The sequence below is a fragment of the Galeopterus variegatus genome, unplaced genomic scaffold (genome assembly GCF_000696425.1).
Source record: "Galeopterus variegatus unplaced genomic scaffold, G_variegatus-3.0.2 Scaffold4570, whole genome shotgun sequence".
NCBI classification, from domain to species: Eukaryota; Metazoa; Chordata; class Mammalia; order Dermoptera; family Cynocephalidae; genus Galeopterus; species Galeopterus variegatus.
In genome coordinates, this window is record NW_007730681.1 from 143377 (window position 1) to 163726 (window position 20350).

Consider the following 20350-nt stretch of genomic DNA (forward strand, 5'->3'; position numbering starts at 1 on the left):
TTCTTTTTTCTTCTTTAGCTTCGGCTGTCTGCTCTAATTTATCTTTTCTTTGGGCCTAATTAATTACTTTCTTATATTTACTGTGCAGTTAGGTGGTGTATAACAGCAACTAAATATATGAATTAGTAAATATAAAGATTTGACTAAAATGACATAAAAATAAGTGTTCTGTTTTAAATTTCCTGTTTTAGAAATAATGCTGAATTAACACAGTGAAAGACAATTCCTTTCTCCTCTGCTTTTCACATATTTATTTATTTATTTTTTTTGTCTTTTTCGTGATTGGTAAGGGGATCGCAACCCTTGGCTTGGTGTCACCCGCACCGTGCTCAGCTAGTGAGCACACCAGTGCTCCCAGCGCTGCACTCTCCCAAGTGCGCCACGGGGTTGGCCCCACAGCTTTAATTTTTACAGTTCCTTCTTTCTTGTGAGCCATCATAAACTTATGTCTCAGGGCCATTTCCACATTACCCGTCTTGCAGAATCATAGACAGAGTTGGGAATTTGTGGTCAGAGTTGTATTGGACACACATGTGCGCATGTGTGCAAGCTATTTTATCTATTGTATATTAACTAGCTTTAAATATATATATTCCTACACCATTTAAAGCCATTTATAAAAGAATTAGTAGTTCTTATCTGAAGAAAACAACATGTAAACATATAGTTAGAATAACCATAATATCTTTTATTTTGGTTAGGAGCTGGTTTGTTGTTTTTGAAATTCAGGATGGTGAATGGTTTTAATTAACTTGTTTATTTTCAATAGATTTCAGGTTTACATTTGAGCTCAGAAACAAAGTATTCTTTCTCATTCCAGATAGGACTGAACTCTACATCTTTCCCCAGTGAGGAGCTGGCTGAAGCCACAAAAACTTTGCTGGATAGTCTTGGGTCTCTGGCCCAAGAGGTAAGTACCAGAAAGTTGACCATCCACTCTCACTTTTTCCAATTCTAGTTTGGCCAAGGGGTTCCTTTTGATTGGAATATCATATGAGATGTAGTATCAATTTTAGAAGCATAAGTGATCTAAAAAATGATGTTTTGATCTTTTTACTTTAGAGATGAAAAAACCAAGACTCAGAGGTTGAGATAATTACTTACTGGCTAAAGGCCCAATATCTAGTCCAGAACTTTCTCCCATTGTTTGTAATTCCCTCTGCCCTGAGGTAATGGTATTTATAAAGAGAAGAATTCTCTCTCTCACCCACCATGCACTGCTTTTGTGTGACCAGCAACTTCTCAATTTTGCCTCCTCAGTAGCAAGGCCACAGTGGTTTTACCAAAACAAGTGTTTGCTACGTAGAGGGGATGACACAGTACCTCTAACTCAGCCTTTGAGGTTCAACTTAGGGAATACGGTCTCTTAATGAACATTAAGTGGCGTTTGCCTGTTAGGACTTGATGTTGACAAATGTACCGGGGTAATCTTTGTACTAGGATCAGAAGGCCTGTAGGCGCTTGCGAAAACAATTAACCTTTCCTGACTCCCAGCCTGCCAATGCTTCACGTGCCTGACTCCCAGCCTTGTTTCAAATTAGACTGAGAAAGGTGGAGCTGTCTGGAGCCCCCAGGCATAAGGAGCTAAGCCAGGGCCAGTGGGCACCAGCAATGCAGGCTGTATGCTATAGGACATGGGAAAAGATTAATTTGTGGGGAAATTTTCNGAATTCTCTCTCTCACCCACCATGCACTGCTTTTGTGTGACCAGCAACTTCTCAATTTTGCTTCCTCAGTAGCAAGGCCACAGTGGTTTTACCAAAACAAGTGTTTGCTACGTAGAGGGGATGACACAGTACCTCTAACTCAGCTCTTCTCTTGTCAACATCCGGCCTTTGAGGTTCAACTTAGGGAATACGGTCTCTTAATGAACATTAAGTGGCGTTTGCCTTTTAGGACTTGATGTTGACAAATGTACCGGGGTAATCTTTGTACTAGGATCAGAAGGCCTGTAGGCGCTTGCAAAAACAATTAACCTTTCCTGACTCCCAGCCTGCCAATGCTTCACGTGCCTGACTCCCAGCCTTGTTTCAAATTAGACTTAGAAAGGTGGAGCTGTCTGGAGCCCCCAGGCATAAGGAGCTAAGCCAGGGCCAGTGGGCGCCAGCAATGCAGGCTGTATGCTATAGGACATGGGAAAAGATTAATTTGTGGGGAAATTTTCTCAGACTTGGTCCAGCCTTATTTTTAGCTGCTTCTCTCTCTCTCTCTCTCTGTCTGTCTTTTTTGGCTCATGTATCTAACTTACCTATTTTTTAGTGCCCATATCATTGTTTCCAAATTCCAAAATTCGTGTTTTCCGACAATAAAAGCATTGAGTGTTCATTGTGGAAAATGCAGAACATTTGGAAAATACATACAGAAAACACCGAGATTACACACTGTTGACCTTTTAGTGTATTTTCTTCTGTCCTGTTCTTTCTTTTAATTCTGCTGTGTCTGGAATTGAATAGGCTTGACTTTCAAGAGGAGAAGCCCTCTTCCAGCCTATCATTCGTTACTCTGGTTATGAAGGCTGGTGGCCTTTTACAAGGTGGAGAAGCTGGGCCAACCGGGGTTCTTCCAGGAGGCAGAAAGAGAAAGAGAAGCTGCTTGGCAAGTCCATGGCTGTTCCTCCAGGGCCCTGTTAGCTGACATGGACATGCCCTGCATTGCCCGGGCAGGTCCAGCCCTCTTCCCCCTTGTTCATTTCTGGCCTTACAGAAAGCAAAGCAGGGACTGTCACAGGGGAGGCTGCCTCTAAACTCAGCATTTGGTTACATCTGTTTTCTCTGACATCACTGGCCCTGCCTTTTGTCTGGAGTAAAAAAAAAAAAAACAATAATTGCAAGCATATGACGTTCCCATGCTAATGAAACTCTCCAGCTGAACAATATGCATTTTTCTTGGCAGCCACTTTTTGTGCCCTGCTTGCTCCTGGTCCAGGACAAGTGAGGGAGAACCACCTGCTTCTCTCAGTAGAGCACCTTCAAGTGACTTTGCTGACAAGTTACTCATGGTCTAACTTGCAGTTTCTGTGGGACACATGGGAGAAGATAAGCAAATACATTTGTGTGTTTGGTCAGTATTTGGAAAGAAAGTGGGTTGTTTGGACCAACACACAACCCTGGAAAGGAAAAAGGGAGCTTGCATTTTCTGAGCAGTTGATGTAGTTTCACCCCATTTCTGGGTATAATCCACATGACAAACCTAAGGTGGGTCCTACTGTGCCCATTTTACAGATGACACTGAGGCTCAGAAAAGTTAGGCAACTTGTCCAGTCACCCAGTAAGTTAATTGGCAGAACTGGGATTTGAACCCTGGACTGTTGGACTCCAAAGCCTGTGTTCTTTCTTGTTGCTTTCTATTCCAGTATACCTCGGAGTTCATGATAAACTCTGGTGGTAACTGGAGGAGAAAGGAGACCCTTCAAAGGACTGTTGGACTCCAAAGCCTGTGTTCTTTCTTGTTGCTTTCTATTCTAGTATACCTCGGAGTTCATGATAAACTCTGGTGGTAACTGGAGGAGAAAGGAGACCCTTCAAAGAAAAAAGTAGGAGCTGGCAATTGGGTAGAAGTGGGACTTACAGAGTGAGAGAGATGAATCAAAGCTGACTTGAGGTTCACGTGTGAGTGATGGGGAAGGTGTGTCTGACAAGACTGGGAAGCAGGACAGGGAGGCAGCGTCCCAGATCTTCCCTACCCAGCACCAGCCAGGTGTTTGGCATTGCTGGATGTTGGGGGCTCAGCAGTGAACATGCTAACTTCTCTGTATAATGTGACAGAAGGAATACATGCAGTGAAGAAAAATAAAGCAGGGTAAGGGGGACGGACAGTGCTCTATGAATATTTCACAAGCTGCTATTTTAAAGGGGGTGAGTAGGGATTTGATAACTGTCTCTTTGATAAAGGGACAGTTAAACCTGAAGGAGGTGACAGCCTGTCCTTGGAGAGGGAAGGTTTGATAACTGTCTCTTTGATAAAGGGACAGTTAAACCTGAAGGAGGTGACAGCCTGTCCTTGGAGAGGGAAGGGCACTCCAAGCAGGGAGAAGACTAGATATGGGCACTCCAAGCAGGGAGAAGACTAGATATGAAGTCACTGATGATAGGGCACGTTTAAGAACCATGTTTAAAGACCAGGAAGGAGGCCAGTGTGGCTGAAAGAAAGTGAGCAAGTGAGGTGGTGGCCAGAGGTGAGATCAGAAAAGGAGGCGAGCACTGTAGAGGCCCTGTAAGGCTTTGAGTTTATTTGGAGTGAAATGGGAAGCCAGTGGAGGTTTGTAGCAGTGGGGGACACGATGTGACCTAGAGTTTACACTCTGGCTGTTTGATCGAGAAGAGATGGGGTGGGGGTGGGGGCACGGGAGGATGAAGACCATTGCAGTGGATTGAGAAAGCAGTAAGTCAGTTACCCATTCATTCACTCAGCAGATGATTATCTAACAGCACCAGCATTTGTGGGCTGGAGGATGAAAGGCGGCCTCTCCCTGTGAGTCATGTAGAGCTTCACAGAGCAAGAGTAGAGTGTTAGCTGAGGTGTGGGAGGATGAGAAGGAGTTTGCCCCAAAGAAGGTGCTGGGAAGAGCCAACAGTTTGCAATAACTCAGTGATTGTTGGTACCTCTCTCCAAAGATGTGTTGGCTTTACATGGGAAGAAATGTGGTTTTTGATTGGGGGTTGGTAAGCTGGAGGTAGGGAGGCAGCCTGTGGAGAGAGACGTGAGTGGATTTTACTCACTGTCATTTAAGCATCTCTAAGGCTGTTCCATCAACCAATGAAAGTTTCTTTCTGAAATGAAAGGTTCCCTTCCCCATCTATGTGCCCCACATAGGTTATGAAAAGATAAAGCAAGGAAAAGCTACCTACCTAATTGTGTTCTTGTAGAGTGTGCTAGATGCTTCCTCTCTGTAGAGAGAAATCTGTGTGACTTCTGACCCACCCCTGGAAAGTCTAGCTCCAAACTGGAGGCAGAAGGCGAAGGTTAGGACCTACAGTTGTCAGGACCATGTCACTCAGGGAACCAGCAGGCTCTGAGAGGTAGAAACCTGGACACATGGAATCTTCCAGGGTGTGTGCACGGTCCCACAACCTCACCTTTTTGCTTTCCATGGCTTAGTCTTCTCAGGTGGTGAGAACATGCAGTGATATTTCAAGGAATGTAGGGCTTTATTAATGATTTATTGTGAAATGTGTGGATATCCAAAGTGCTCTATAAATATTTAATAATAAGAGCAATTGGCCAAGAACTCTACAAGGTGCTGGAGTACATTTGTATGTGAGAGAAAGCACTGTGTATCAGTGATGTTTGTTGAGTATAAGCCACGGACAGCCTAGCTGCCTGGGGCTCCTGACATCCTGTTCGGGGCTGTTCTGTGCAGGGCACTCTCGTGTGTATCATGTGATTTACTCCTCACTATGCTCTGTTTTAGCCTCATCGTCTTGATGAAAAGTTGGGACTTCAGAGACGTGGTATGACTTTTGTAAGGCTGTAAACTAATGAGGGACATAGCTAGAATTCAATCAGTCTCCCACCTTATGCTTTTTCCATTGCTTGACACTTGACAGAGATTAGGGTAGGGGACGTAGCTGTTCAGAGAAAGCATTGGAAGATAATCCCAATGAAACAAAGTATCTTGATGAAAAGTTGGGACTTCAGAGACGTGGTATGACTTTTGTAAAGCTGTAAACTAATGAGGGACATAGCTAGAATTCAATCAGTCTCCCACCTTATGCTTTTTCCATTGCTTGACACTTGACAGAGGTTAGGGTAGGGGACGTAGCTGTTCAGAGAAAGCATTGGAAGATAATCCCAATGAAACAAAGTCCATCCCCAGGGGCTCCACTAACTTCTAGGCTGTGCTTCTCAAAGTTTAATGGGCATAGGAATCACCGGAGCATCTTGTGAAAATGCAGGTTTGAATTCTGCACACTAGCAGAAGGGGATCTCGGTACCTGCATTTTAAACAACCTCTCATATAATGCTGATGCTACTGGTCTGTGGACCTGAAATCAGCAAGGTTCTGGCAAACCTATCACAAGGCTTCGAGATGACGGACAAAGTATGTTCTGGGACATGGCTTTTGAGAGGTCAAGAAAATAAAATGTTCTTTCTCTTCTCTGTCCCCAACCTTCTCCGTCCTTTCCTCCCTCTCCACTTCCTCCCCATCTCTGACACCAGCTGTTCAGCATGAGGAGCTGGAGTGACATGCGGCAAGAGGTGATGTTTCTGACCAACATGAACAGCTCCAGCTCCTCCACCGAGATATACCAGGCTGTGTCCCGCATCGTCTGTGGCCATCCTGAGGGTGGGGGACTGAAGATCAAGTCCCTCAACTGGTATGAGGACAACAACTACAAAGCCCTCTTTGGAGGCAACGGCACTGAGGAAGATGCTGACACCTTCTATGACAACTCGACAAGTGAGCATCTGCAGACCAATCCCCGTCCCCAACCCTGTCCTAGCTCTAGACTCAGGCCGTGTCACCTCCTCCCTCTGTAGCAGTGTTAGATGCCTGTTTGCCCACCAGACTGAGCTCCTGGGGGAGAGAGGTTCTTCCTAATAAGCTGACTGTCCCCAGTTCTTTGAGTGGGGCTTGACACATCTCAGGTGCACAGTAGTGTGTGTCAAGTAATGAAAGATTGAAAGTCAGACTCCCCAATTTTCTGGTGGATGTGGGAAGGTGACTCCCAGAGTAATCAGGGATGAGATAGATACTGGCAGAAAGCCAAATCTTGCATGATCTCACTTGTATGTAAAATCTGAAAAAATCAAAAAATCGTAAAAGCAGAATGGAGGTTGCCAGGGGCTGGGGGCAGAGGATGGGGAGATGTTGGTCAAAGGATACAAAGTTTCAGTTATTCAAGGTGAGTAAGTTCTGGAGATCTAGTGCACATCATGGTGACTATAGTTAATAACACTGTATTGTATACTTGAAATTTACTAACAGTATATCTTAAGTGTGCTCACCGCACAGACAAAAAATGGTAACTGTGAGGTCATGGATATATTAATAGCTTGACTGTGGTAATCTTTTTACAATATATACATATAACAAAACATCATGATGTCATGATGTACACCTTAAGTTTATGCAATTTTTGTCAATTATACCTCAATAAAGCTGGAAACATTTTTTTTAAAGGATGAGAGGCTAGTACTTTTATCATTTTTATTGTTATTATTACTCCCATTGAGGTAAGCTTTATAATAAAAACTTAAAAAGGAGTTATCAGTAATAATAATAGTAATAATAATAACAACAACAAAAGCTAACATTTAGGTAAAATTTCCTATATTCTGTGCATTCTATTTATCTCATTTCACCCTCATGGTAACCCTGCAAGGGATGTTCTGCAACCCTCATTTCATAAGCTTAGGGAGGTTAAATGCCCAAAGCCACTTGATCATAGCTGATCCAAGAGAACAAGAAATCAAGTCCAAATCCACCTGGCACCATGCTTTTTCCTGTAAACCACACCACCTATAAATTACCTGTTAATAGTGGCGTGTGTGTACCATCCCACTTGAATATTCGATCTGCTGTTTATTTCTCGCTCTTAGTTGCAAGGCAGTGCTAACCTTGTAACACCATATCTGCTACCCACACTTGGGCAGTGTTGTGGGGATGGGTGTCCTGTGCCTGGTGGCAGCAGGGATCCAGTGTTACAGTTTCAAACAATGGCATCCTTTTCCTGGAAAACATGATGCTGGTGAGCTGTTCTCCATTTCCAACCGCAGGTGTGTCTTTCAGACACTGAGCGAGGAAGCTTTTTGTACATTACTGTAACACAAGAACCTTTTATGCTTCTGGAGTAAAACACTCCAGACATTGCAAGTTGCTTTTACAAGCCCGAGGAGGATGGCATTAGGGGCAGCTTTATGAAATGCCATCTTTCTCCCCCAGCTTGCACATCAACCCAAGGGAGGTTGGTAACAAATCCTCTTTTAAGAAAATTCTATTATCTTCACAGCATGTAGAGGATACTTGGTAACTAACAAAAACTGGAAAAACCCAGAATAAAAAAAAATTGGGGGTTCCTTGCAGATAATCAAACCTACTTGTCTGTTACAACTTTGGATTTTTTGTTTTGCATTTTTATTAAGTATAAGTATACTGGCAATGAAATTTATTAATTAAAGGGAAAATTTTGGTTATTGAAAACTAAAGTCTGAATTCAGCCCTCTGATCTCCCCTCAAGAGTCCTGGTGATTTTCAGTGAAAACAGAGTGGTAAGGGCTGGCATGAGGGTATGAACCTAGAGTTATGAGGGCTTGTGCATAGTAAAAACATTTTTCTAGCTCGGCTTGGTTGTGAGTTGGCCATCATCAGTGTTATAATAAGCTGATTATTTACCAAGCATCATTATAGCTTTACAGATAACATCTAAGTTAATCCTCTCTACATTTCTGCCAAGTAGATATTGTGAACATTATTTTTTCAGAAGAGCAAACTGAGCTCAGACGAATAAAGTTATTTGTTACTTGATTGTTAAGTGGTAGAGCTGGAATGTGAACCCAAGACTGTCTGTCTGGCTCCAAAGCCCTTGTAAGTCCCTACCAGCATATGACCATGCCTATGAATGAGTTTCATCTTCCATCTTCTTTGTAGCTCCTTATTGCAACGATTTGATGAAGAATCTAGAGACTAGTCCTCTTTCCCGCATTATTTGGAAAGCTCTCAAGCCACTGCTTGTTGGGAAGATCCTGTACACGCCTGACACTCCAGCCACGAGGCAGGTTATGGCTGAGGTAAGCTGCCCAGGCCCAAGACTTCCTCCCCAGAATCCTCCCAGAAATAGAAGCAAAATAAAGGTGGCTTCAGATGGAGTGTGCTGAGTATACTCATGGCTCTTCTGGGACTTCCAAAGAATGAAAACCTCAAGTCTAATCCAGACCAGAGCTGGCCATTGAGGGCCAGCTCCCCAGCCTTAGGTATTTAAATCATGACTATAGGCAGGCATTTCTTGGGGATAGGGGGTGAGGGAATGACAAGGGGTTGCTGAGATGGAGTATCTTTTCAGGGAGTAGCTGAGTTGCTCATTGTCTCTGCCTCTCCTCCTTTTTCTGTGGGCCCTGGCTCCCTGCCTGACTCAAGGTGAACAGGACCTTTCAGGAACTAGCTGTGTTCCACGATCTGGAAGGCATGTGGAAAGAGCTCAGCCCCAAGATCTGGGCCTTCATGGAGAACAGCCAGGAAATGGACCTTGTCCGGGTGAGTGTCCTCTGATTACTATGTGGCTGCTTAATACTGGAGAGTTGAGTTTCTGGTCACTTTCCCAGAAGTGACTGAGATGAGAATTCTTTAAGTTGAGATATAGTGAGCATAGCTCAAGCCACAGGGCTGCTGCCTTTCTGGAAGTACAGGCCATGGTGCAGAGGTAACAGTGTGCACATTGGCATCCATGTCTCTGGTGGTCAGTGGATATACAGGCCATGGTGCAGAGGTAACACTGTGCACATCAGCATCCATGCCTCTGGTGGTCAAATACCAATTTTCTACAAAACGTAATGAGGGCTGGTATTTGGAAGTAGTTTGGTGCTTGTAGGATCTTGGCTATTTTTATTTCTGCCTCCAGCTCCTGACCCAGTCTCAGCATATTCTTTAGCCTTCCTGTGTCTTGGTAGTTCTTAGAAGAAGGTGTGGGGGCAAAAGTGTGGTCTGACACGTAGACAGACCTGAGATATTTGTTCCTAAGGCACTGTTGTGCGCAGAGCTGCCGTCACTGCGTGGAGGGAGGGGAATTGCAGTTAGTGCTTCCGAGCCACTTGAGGGAGATAAGTGCTCTAGAGACAATTGGATTCGGAAGCGGAGCAGTCTCAGCAAGAACAGAATGTCTCCTTTGCTTGAGCTTGAGTGCCATTTAATCACATCTTCCCTGCCTTGGGCTGAGTGAGAGTCATGAGACTATTTCCTATTTCCGTGGTAAGGGGGGCCTCTTCCTTTTGTCTCTGCTGCCACTAAGAAGTAGGAGAGGATTTTGCCTGCTTTCTTGTCTTAGACTGCATTGATCCAAGGGATGGCTGAGTTTTAGAGGCTGTACCTGCCTGGTGGGAACTCTTCTGAAGTTGGGGACTGTCCCCTGGTATCCTAGGAGGCAGGTTACCAGAGAAGAAAGCTCCGGTGATGAGAAGCCAGGGTCTCCTTTGTTGCACTAGTCCTTTTACACAAGTGCAGAATTCTTCAATTGGAGCCTGTAAACAAGGAACTTCAGTGAGAAAAGCATGAACAATAATTTGTATGCATATACACTGACTAATAGCAATAGCTCATGCCCTCCAAGTGTGGGTCTCTGCTGGGCTGCAGTCTCTCCTCTGTAAGGAATTCACATGATCTTGCCATGGACAGCACTGTAGACCTCAGTGTGGTCTCAGGCCTCTTCTTCCTGGTCTTCTCCTAAGAATCCATATTTCTTCTAGCTGGATTTTTTCTCTATGGGTCTCAGAGTATGATAAGGGGTCCTGCGGACTCGGTGAGTTTTGATTTGTGGGCTAATAGACACTTCCCTACTCTTAAATCGAGAGTTTGCCTTTGACACTCCAACTGCATATAAGCTCCCAGTTCTTATAGGACAAGGCCCTTGTAAACATGGCAGTGGTGTTCATTAGGAATCTAGCTGGGAGAATCCAGGGTGTGTGATAGGAAATGGAGAAGCTATGGCTAAAGCGAAAGGCATGGCATGCCTTAGAGAGACTTTTGTGTCAAGCTTAGGAACTTAAGCCCTGGGGGACCATGAAAGAATTTTAAGCAAGGGGAGATGAAGATGTGGTACTCTGATATGATGGATGAATTGAAGAGGGAGGATGGATGGATGGAAGGCAGAGAGCAGGGCAGAGGCTCTCCGAGTGTATGGCCAAGGTATAATGCAGGAGGTGAGGCTGGGGACTGCTTGGTTGTGGGGCAGTGAACGAGCCGGAGGCATCAGGGTGATTCTTGATTTTCAGTTGGGTGGATGGTGGAGACGTCCAGTAGGCTGTTGGCTTTTGGGGTCTGCAGTGCAGGAGGGTGGTCAGGGCTGAAGACACAGATTAGATACCCGTCCTCCTGGGGTGGAAGTCAGAGGAGCCTCCTTCAAGTGCTTTCCTCCCTCCCTTAAGGAGTGTTCACTTACCTCCACCAGCATGGGATTCTCAGCACCTCTTGCAGCCAGACATCTGGTCTATGAGGCAATGCCTGAGGCTAGTGCTTTTGCTGGGGTAGCCCTTATCTTTCTGCTGTCTCTGCCCACTGTCAGTGACCTCACTGGGCATATCTCTGTGGTCTTGCTGTCCTTCTTGGACATGTTGCCACACTGGGCAGGGCAGCCCTACCCCAAATGCCATTTCTCTTCATACTGCTCTTATTCGTTCAGTTCAAGTATCCAGAGTAGTTTCAGAATTGCCAGCTCATGCCTCTGTGAACTTTTGTGAGGTGCAACTTTGTATCTATTATGTTAACAAAATACATATAATTGTTTTACTGATGAGAGTATAAATTGTTATTCCTTCCTGGAAGGCAATTGGGAATGAAAATTTCAAGAACCATAAAAAATATGCCAACCTCCATTCCACACAGCCCCAGGGATGTAGCCTGTAGAAGTAATTTTAAAGAAGTCACCGTATGAGAGAAAATGTTATGGCGCTAATAATTGTTATTGTGAGAAATTGGAAATAGACTAAATGCTCAGCAGTACAGGAGTAGTTAATGAAATTATAGTATATAAACTTTATAAAGTCATTGTGCTGCCATTAAAATAATAAGTATGAAGCCACAAGGGGAAAAAGTTTATAATGTTAGTGAAAATAAGACTGATTAACAAAAGCAGCAGTCTTCAGACCCCTGGAGATTGCAGTGCGGTAGAGCCAGGGCTGCTGCTTCCCTCCCGATGCTGTGGCAGGCGTTGCAGGTGCGTCTTCTTTTTGCTGAGTTGGCAGCCCACCTGTTTTCCTGGCAGCAGCGCATCTGCACAGGTCTCTGCGCCAGCCCCTCTGGATCTGCTGGTTGAGCACCAGATTGACTTGTCCTTCTCTTTCTTGGTGGCCCAAGCGGCTAGGGAGAATAGGAGATGGAAAATAGGCCTCCTTTGTGTCATAATCCATACAATTGGTCATGCAGTTGGGAAAGATTATATTTTACTTGGTTTAACTAGCAGCATAGTTTTCCCTAACTAAGCAGTAAAAGTAGGTTCAGTCTAGAGATAGGGTTTTTATGTAGGATCATCAGACTGGGTCTCGGAAGAAGAGGGGCAATATAATGCAGTGAGGGGGTACATTAGAGTCTGAGGGTTTGTGTTTCATATCCTGGCTTTGCTACTTATTAGCTGTGTGGCCTTATATTAGGGACTAAACCTCTCTGAACCTCACTTTCCCATCTGTAAAATGGGAAATATTAATGGTACTCTCCTCATGGAGTCAACATAGTAACTGTACAGAGTAAGTAGTATTGCTGTAACTGTTGTTAATACCATTAAGCTGAGCTATTTGATATAATGGAAAGGAGGTGTACTCTGAATTCTGATGGCTCTGACTGTTAAGTCACAAGTCCATACCTACCTATTATTATTATCATTGTGACTCAGCCTTGGTTAAAATCACATTCTTTTTTATTGAACCTCAGTCTTCTCACTTGTAAAATGGGGACATTGTTATCTACCTCATAATTTTCTGTGAAGATAAAAAAAGAGATAATGTATGTGAAGGCATCAAATAGCGCTCATCAAGATTTAGTTGGTGTTTACTACTTGTATTTTCTCACTGGAATGGCAGATGCTCTTGGACAGCAGAGGCAATGACCACTTTTGGGAACAGCAGTTGGAGGGCTTAAATTGGACAGCTCAAGACATTGTGGCATTTTTGGCCAAGCACCCGGAGGATGTCCAATCTGCTACTGGCTCTGTGTACACCTGGAGAGAAGCTTTCAATGAGACCAACCAGGCAATCCAGACCATAACTCGCTTCATGGAGGTGAGTGGAAAAAAAGATGTTAGGGTTCTTTGTGCTGGCATTATCCATTTTTATGAAAGAGGGTGGATCACTGATAAAAATGGAATGGTTAAGTAAATTTTGGTAGGTTCACTCGATGCAATGTTAGGTAGCCAATGGAGGGGAAGAAACCAAACCAGCAAGTAGTATGCTTGTTCTGACTGTGTCTATTTACGAGTTATGTGTACGTGTTAACGGAGACCAGAAACTAAGATACAAAAATAAGAATAGTGTCTTGGTGTAAGGGTGGTGAGATTGTGGGTGGTTGGATTTTGTTGTTGTTGTATGGTTCTAAAGGAATTCTTGATCACTTGTGGTTTGATTTTATATCTGTTATGTGGGTCATTTAGAAAAGGCTATGGCTTCTTTCTCTGAAAATAGTTTGGACTGTAGGAAAGTGTAGAAATAAAATGTGTATAGTCTTACATCAGTATCCCTCAGGCCTAATACAGGGCTTGGCATACAAGAGGCACTCAATAATATTAGTTGAATGAGTAAATAAAACAAAATCTAGGTTTATTCTATATTGACTCAAGATCTGTTATGTGGGTCATTTAGAAAAGGCTATGGCTTCTTTCTCTGAAAATAGTTTGGACTGGAGGAAAGTGTAGAAATAAAATGTGTATAGTCTTACATCAGTATCCCTCAGGCCTAATACAGGGCTTGGCATACAAGAGGCAATCAATAATATTAGTTGAATGAGTAAATAAAACAAAATCTAGGTTTATTCTATATTGACTCAAGAATGTTTCTATCCATTGTCTTCCAGGTTTTTCTACGTTCATGCATACGAATGCCTAATCGCAAGAAAGCATTCCTTTAAGATGTTATTATTTAGGAAACTTATCCAAAATCTAATTCAGGACAGATAAAAGTTTTAAAATTTAGTTCTAAAAATTATGTTACTTAATAGGGATGAATAAAAGATTTTTTTTGCTCTATTTGATTGTTTGATTAGTTGCTGTTACTCAAAATTGCTATAAAAACATAAAGGAAAATAAAATATTATCCTTGTTTTCACCCCTTTCTCTCCATAAAAATCAATGCTAGTAACTTATCTCTAAATACTTTCAGCATTTCTCTTAAATTTCAGTTAAAAACCAAAATGATCCATTCCTGGTTGAAGATTAGACAACTACTTTAGAAAGGATTAGAGAGTGAGGATAAAAAATCATGCAGTTAGTACTTGCCTTGTAGGGTAGCATCTGTGTCGGCCACTGCCTGTTTTCCTGACCACCAGTGTTCTCACAAAGGCTGTTCCTCCACCAGTGTGTCAACCTGAACAAGCTGGAGCCGATAGCAACAGAAGTCCGGCTCATCAACAAGTCTATGGTGCTGCTGGATGAGAGGAAGTTCTGGGCTGGTATCGTGTTCACTGGAGTCACTCCAGGCAGTGTTAAGCTGCCCCACCATGTCAAGTACAAGATTCGAATGGACATTGACAATGTGGAGAGGACGAATAAAATCAAAGATGGGTAAGTGGAATCCCATCGCCACAGCCCAGTCTTGGGGAAGTCAAGTGCAGCTATTATGACAAGAGGTACTTTATTTTAACTAATAATTTAGTAGAAATTTCAACAAAAAATAACTCAAATGGGTGGCACGATTTTGGTGAAATTGGTACATTCATTTCTAAAGGGCATTCTTTCAGAGGTCATAAGATATCAGTAGCTATTGATTCAGCATTTCCACTCAAGGGAATTAATCCCAAGGAATGAAGTCAACAGCAACAACAACAAAAATAAATAAGGAAAAAAAGATGTTAGGGTTCTTTGTGCTGGCATTATCCATTTTTATGAAAGAGGGTGGATCACTGATAAAAATGGAACGGTTAAGTAAATTTTGGTAGGTTCACTTGATGCAATGTTAGGTAGCCAATGGAGGGGAAGAAACCAAACCAGCAAGTAGTATGCTTGTTCTGACTGTGTCTATTTACGAATTATGTGTACGTGTTAACGGAGACCAGAAACTAAGATACAAAAATAAGAATAGTGTCTTGGTGTAAGGGTGGTGAGATTGTGGGTGATTGGATTTTGTTGTTGTTGTATGGTTCTAAAGGAATTCTTGATCACTTGTGGTTTGATTTTAGGTACTGGGACCCTGGTCCTCGGGCTGATCCCTTTGAAGACATGAGGTACGTCTGGGGCGGCTTTGCCTACTTGCAGGATGTAGTGGAGCAGGCGATCATCAGGGTGCTGACGGGCACCGAGAAGAAAACTGGTGTCTATGTGCAGCAGATGCCCTACCCCTGCTATGTTGATGACATGTAAGTTACCCACAAACCACCGTCTTTATTTAACCAGTTAGCACTTTTCCAGGTAGAATGTGTGTGTGTGTGTGTGTGTGTGTGTGTGTATGTGTGAATCATCTGGAAATAAGATGCCAGATATAGGTTTCAGCCACATCATAGACAGAAATACTTACGTGCCCACAAGTAATCCTCCCTCTTTTCTTGCCCATGGTTACCACTGCTTTTATTTTTTATATTCTACTCTTTTGGTCAGAATTTGCCCAGTCTGCAAGTTTGAAATGTGTCATGGGCAAACACATGCAAGCACATATTCTCACGTACCTCCAAACACAGAAACAGCAGTCTACACTTGTAAAAGCAGATTTGGTGTCAATTTATCCACTTCCTCTAAGTGGTAAACCACATTTTGAAACAATCCAAATGAAACTGAACAAAGCTTCTTTGTCTTAGATTTTTTAAGATAATCTTTTAGTGTTTAGTCACTAAGCTGGCAAGTTCTTATTGTGGGAACTCTGCCTTTGGATCTAATGATTTCTTATAAGTGAGAATGGGCAGAGGTGTAGTTATTCCAAACATCTGAAATATTTAATGTGCCTTCCAAATTCTGGAAATTCTCTTATTCTCTGTTTTTGTTGGTGGTGGTGTGTGTGTATGTGTGTGTAGGAATTGGTGCAGAAAGAGCAGGTTCCTTTCCTTGTGTTTGCTGTTTTGCATTGAATGACCTATTTCCTTGTATGGTTATCTAGCTTTTCCAGGTCATCAGAAAATATCTTGCTTTTCACCTTCAGAATAATTAGACAGAATTTTCCAAAGGACTTTTCTAAAGACCCCTAAGCCAAGGTTTACTCTAGAAAGGATGTCTTAACATGAGAATACGGGAGTTCAGGGGCATTAAGAGCCTTGCTAGTTGTCACACAGTGAGTAAATGCCTAAGTGATAAATCTGGGACTTGAACCTCAAGTGGCAGGGTCCAAAATCTGTGTCCCTTTTACTTTGCAGCATTGCATTTCCTAGTCTAGTTTGGAATCGGAAATATTACTGCCTGAAGTGTATTCCTGCACTGTGATAAGAGTTATGCTAAGCAAATCAATAGTGAGATGATGTTGGAGGTGTTGAATGAGAGCATGAGTTGGGTTTTTGTTTTTGTTTTGATTCTTAGTACTTTAAAATAATTCACTTTTAGCTTAATGACATTCCACAGTTACTAAGTTCTTACAGAAAACCCCCAAAGAAAGTTTACTTGGCGACACTGTGTTAGCCTAATTTTTATGCCTACCTTATGCTGTTCATGAAGCATCCATTAAGCTGTGCATTTCAGAGTCCAGAGTGCCCGCACTTCTGTGGCCCAAGTGTGGTGTTCCTCCAGCATGCAGGCTCTGAGGCCTTGACCCCATGAGCCTGGCTCACATGTGTCTTTCATTCTCCCCTTGCCCTCCAGCTTCCTGCGGGTGATGAGCCGGTCAATGCCCCTCTTCATGACACTGGCCTGGATTTACTCTGTGGCTGTGATCATCAAGGGCATAGTGTATGAAAAGGAGGCACGGCTGAAGGAGACCATGCGGATCATGGGCCTGGACAATGGCATCCTCTGGTTTAGCTGGTTCATCAGCAGCCTCATCCCCCTGCTCGTGAGCGCCAGCCTGCTCATGGTCATCCTGAAGGTAAATCTGCCTCACTCACTCTTCCTTGCTAGAGAACTCCTGAACAGTCCAACACAGCCTAAGGGAGGAGAGGAAGAAAAGCACACTCTGGGAGGCCAGGCATTCTACATGTCATTTCCTACAGTTCCCTCCGTTTATAGTTGGAGAAAGTGAGGCCCAGAGAGGGGGCGGCAACCTACCCAAGGTCAACCCAGCTGGTTAGCAGCTAAGCATGACTAGAATTCAGGGCTCGTGCTTTCCAGGTAAGCACCTACTTAACTGCACCATGCTGCCTACTTGGCAGTGGCTCGTGGATGCTTTCTTAGAAGAACTGGGTGGTCCCAAAGTGTATAAAAACTATAATCAGAAGGATATATGCTGTCACAGGTCAGGTTGTCTGTAGGCAGAGGCTGAAACAGAGTTTGGCATATGGTTATTTATTAGGGATCAACACTTGTGGAAGGGATGTGGGGTGTGCAGGATTGGGCAGAGGGAGGAGTTGAACTGTAGTGTGTGGCCAATCCCCTGGGGCACCCTGGAGCATATACAGTTTGGTGGAGTTGTTCCTCACTGAGCTGAAATGTCTGGCCCCTTTTGCTCCCTCAAGGCCTCCCTCCCTGACACTCTCTATCTCAGCCCCATCAGTCAGTCAATGAATGTTGGCTGCCCTGGAAAGTGTTATGTTCCAGGGCCAGATGGCTCTCTGTAGCTGTGACAAACCCAGAGATGTTGACACCTGGGGGCTGTCTACTGACAACCAGCAATAAGCCCGCCCTTAAAGGAGACTCTGGACAGTGCACTTTTGTGTCTGCCCCATACATTAACATATGTATATCCCAGTGTTCTTTCTGTGCAATCATTTCATATAAGGATGAATGATGTAAAAATAAATATTTTTGAGAAGAGGAGAGTGCAAAGGGATAGGAAGTGACATTTAATTTAATACTAGCTACCATCTGCTACAACTGAGCATTTACTGACTGCTGAGCACTGTTTAAAGCACATCACATGTGTTGCCTTATTATGTCCTCACTAAATAACCCATTTAACATACAAGCAAACAAAGCCAAAGGTCAAAGCCTTCACTGAGGGCACACAGCAGGATGGCAGAGCCAGGATTTGAATGCAGTTCTTGCTAAAAGCAAACCCGTCCCTCATGCTCTGGTATCTAACTGCAAGGGGCTGAGCTCTGTGGTAGGGTGGTGGTCCTGCAGCTAGCACATGGGTGCTGCTCTGGAACCACTGCAGGCTGGCGGGTCCTGCTGAAATATACCCAGTGGCTGGGGAGAAGCTCAGAATATCCATAAGAGTTCAAATAATTGTGAGAATGCAGAATCCATGGTTATCAGAGGGAAAATCAAGATTGCCTGGCCATTTCCCTCAGCTTTTGGAGAGAGCAGTCATGTGGGACATTATTTCTCACAACTCTTTTTGGTGCCAACAGTCATAGTCCTTATAAAAAGAGAAACCAGTTAATATTACCTGTTGGAGAAATGAATAGCAAAATCAGCCATTGAGATAGAATAGAAAGCCCTGGACTCTGTTCTATTCCTAACTCTGCCATGATTTTTCTGTGTAGTCTTGGGTAAGTCCTTTCTATTCTTGAGGCCTCAATCAGAAAAATGAACAGCATTATTTCTGCATTATCTCTAAGATGAGTATGAATGAACCCTGAATTTTTTTCCATAGATCACACAAGTGAGTGCTTGGGCTTGTTGAGGCAGCTCATTTAATGGGTCTCTTCCTTCCCAGTTAGGAAACCTGCTGCCTTACAGCGACCCCAGCGTGGTGTTTGTCTTCCTGTCTGTGTTTGCTGTGGTGACTATCCTGCAGTGTTTCCTGATTAGCACGGTTTTCTCCAGAGCCAACCTGGCAGCAGCCTGTGGAGGCATTATCTACTTCATGCTGTACCTGCCTTACGTCCTGTGTGTGGCATGGCAGGACTATGTGGGCTTCACACTCAAGTTCTTTGTGGTGAGTAATGCTGGCCCTTCTGCAGTAGCTGCACTCAGGGCCACTCCAGGCCTTTGACCTCCCCTCTGCAGTCCCAGAGTAGAAGCAGCAAGTTGAGAACAGAATGAGAGTCTCTTACCAATGAGACTTGAACCTCAGTTCTAGATTCTAAGCTCTTTGAAGTCAGGGGTTGTGTCTTATTAAATTATTTATCTTTAGTTCTCTCAGTGAATGCTGGTTGAATTGAATTTTTCGAAGCCAAACTGCATTTGAACCTGTCTGGGGATCGGTGGCATTGGGGAATGACTTTAGGCAATAGATGCCATCTTCACCCTTTCTCTCTTAGCTCTGTTGTCCACATTAAGCTTGCCACAAAGTGAGGGCCACAGGTAGAACTGAGGTCAGATGTGGCTCCTTCTTGACTCTGGTCCCTTGTGTCCAGTGTGGTGTTTTGCTTGAGTATTGTTTTTCTGACCTGAGCAAGACTGAGAAGCAGGTATCCTGTCTTCCCATAAACCCCTAACTTGGACACTTCCTTCCCTTATACAGAGTAGGGGAAGCCTTGGAGCCCCTGTAAGAGCAAGTTTCCGGCTGTCTCTGGCTCACTTATAAGGAAAGCTAACAGTCACTCACAGGATACTCCAGGTGCCTCATTCTCACCCCCATAGACATCAGCAGCCCCTGACAGGCTCCTCTGATCCTGAGTCATCACTGGCTGAGCACGGAGCCTGAGAAGACCTTGACAGAGAGTGTGTGGGTGTATGTGTATGTAGGGGGCAGGATTGCTGAGCCTTGGGGTATCTTTAGAAGCATAAAATTCTAAAAGTTTGACATTCCATCATACATGCATTTCTGAAATGTGTGTGCATAATGAGTGGTTATAAATGGAATCATTTTATATGCTACAAGGGAGCCCACTCCCCTAAAGGGACTCTGTAGATGAATACTTCCATATCCTATAATTGATCCAATTTGCAAATTCAAATTTCTCCAGGTGTAATTTACATGAGAAGTGATAGAAAAATGAGAGAGACAAGGAAATAGATAATTGACTTTGCCTCTTTCTCACAGAGTCTGCTGTCTCCTGTGGCTTTTGGGTTTGGCTGTGAATACTTTGCCCTTTTTGAAGAACAGGGCATTGGGGTGCAGTGGGACAACCTTTTTGAGAGCCCTGTGGAGAGAGATGGTTTCAATCTCACCACTTCAGTCTCCATGATGCTGTTGGACAGCTTCCTCTATGGGGTGATGACGTGGTACATCGAGGCTGTCTTTCCAGGTACGCTGAGCTTCCACACTGCTTTGGCATCTGCTAGGGAAGCATGATCTCTAGCTGCAGAGCTTTCCTTTCCTTGTGCTGGCATTTCTGCAGGAGTGGGGCTCCCTGGGAAGTGGCTTAGGCTTTAAATCCATGGCAAACAAATAGCTGATGCTGAAAGTACAACTGTTACTACTTATATAACACTTGTTTCTTGAGCACTGTGTGCCAGGCACTGTGCAAAGTGTTTTATATACTTTGGTTTACTTACTTCTCGTAAGGCTTCCCTTAGGTAGTTACTGCTAGAACCAG

General features: G+C 43.7%; 1 protein-coding gene across 1 annotated transcript in view; it reads left to right on the top strand.

Annotated features, from left to right (window-relative positions):
* ABCA1 (ATP-binding cassette, sub-family A (ABC1), member 1) overlaps nt 1-20350 on the top strand; it is a 149520-nt gene that overhangs the window by 78679 nt on the left and 50491 nt on the right. The window contains exons 8-17 of the mRNA XM_008587847.1: nt 825-910; nt 6160-6400; nt 8591-8730; nt 9077-9193; nt 12724-12921; nt 14209-14414; nt 15029-15205; nt 16629-16851; nt 18583-18804; nt 19855-20059. Of these exons, the coding sequence (XP_008586069.1) occupies nt 825-910; nt 6160-6400; nt 8591-8730; nt 9077-9193; nt 12724-12921; nt 14209-14414; nt 15029-15205; nt 16629-16851; nt 18583-18804; nt 19855-20059 (1815 nt within the window). The remainder of the gene's footprint in view (nt 1-824; nt 911-6159; nt 6401-8590; nt 8731-9076; nt 9194-12723; nt 12922-14208; nt 14415-15028; nt 15206-16628; nt 16852-18582; nt 18805-19854; nt 20060-20350) is intronic.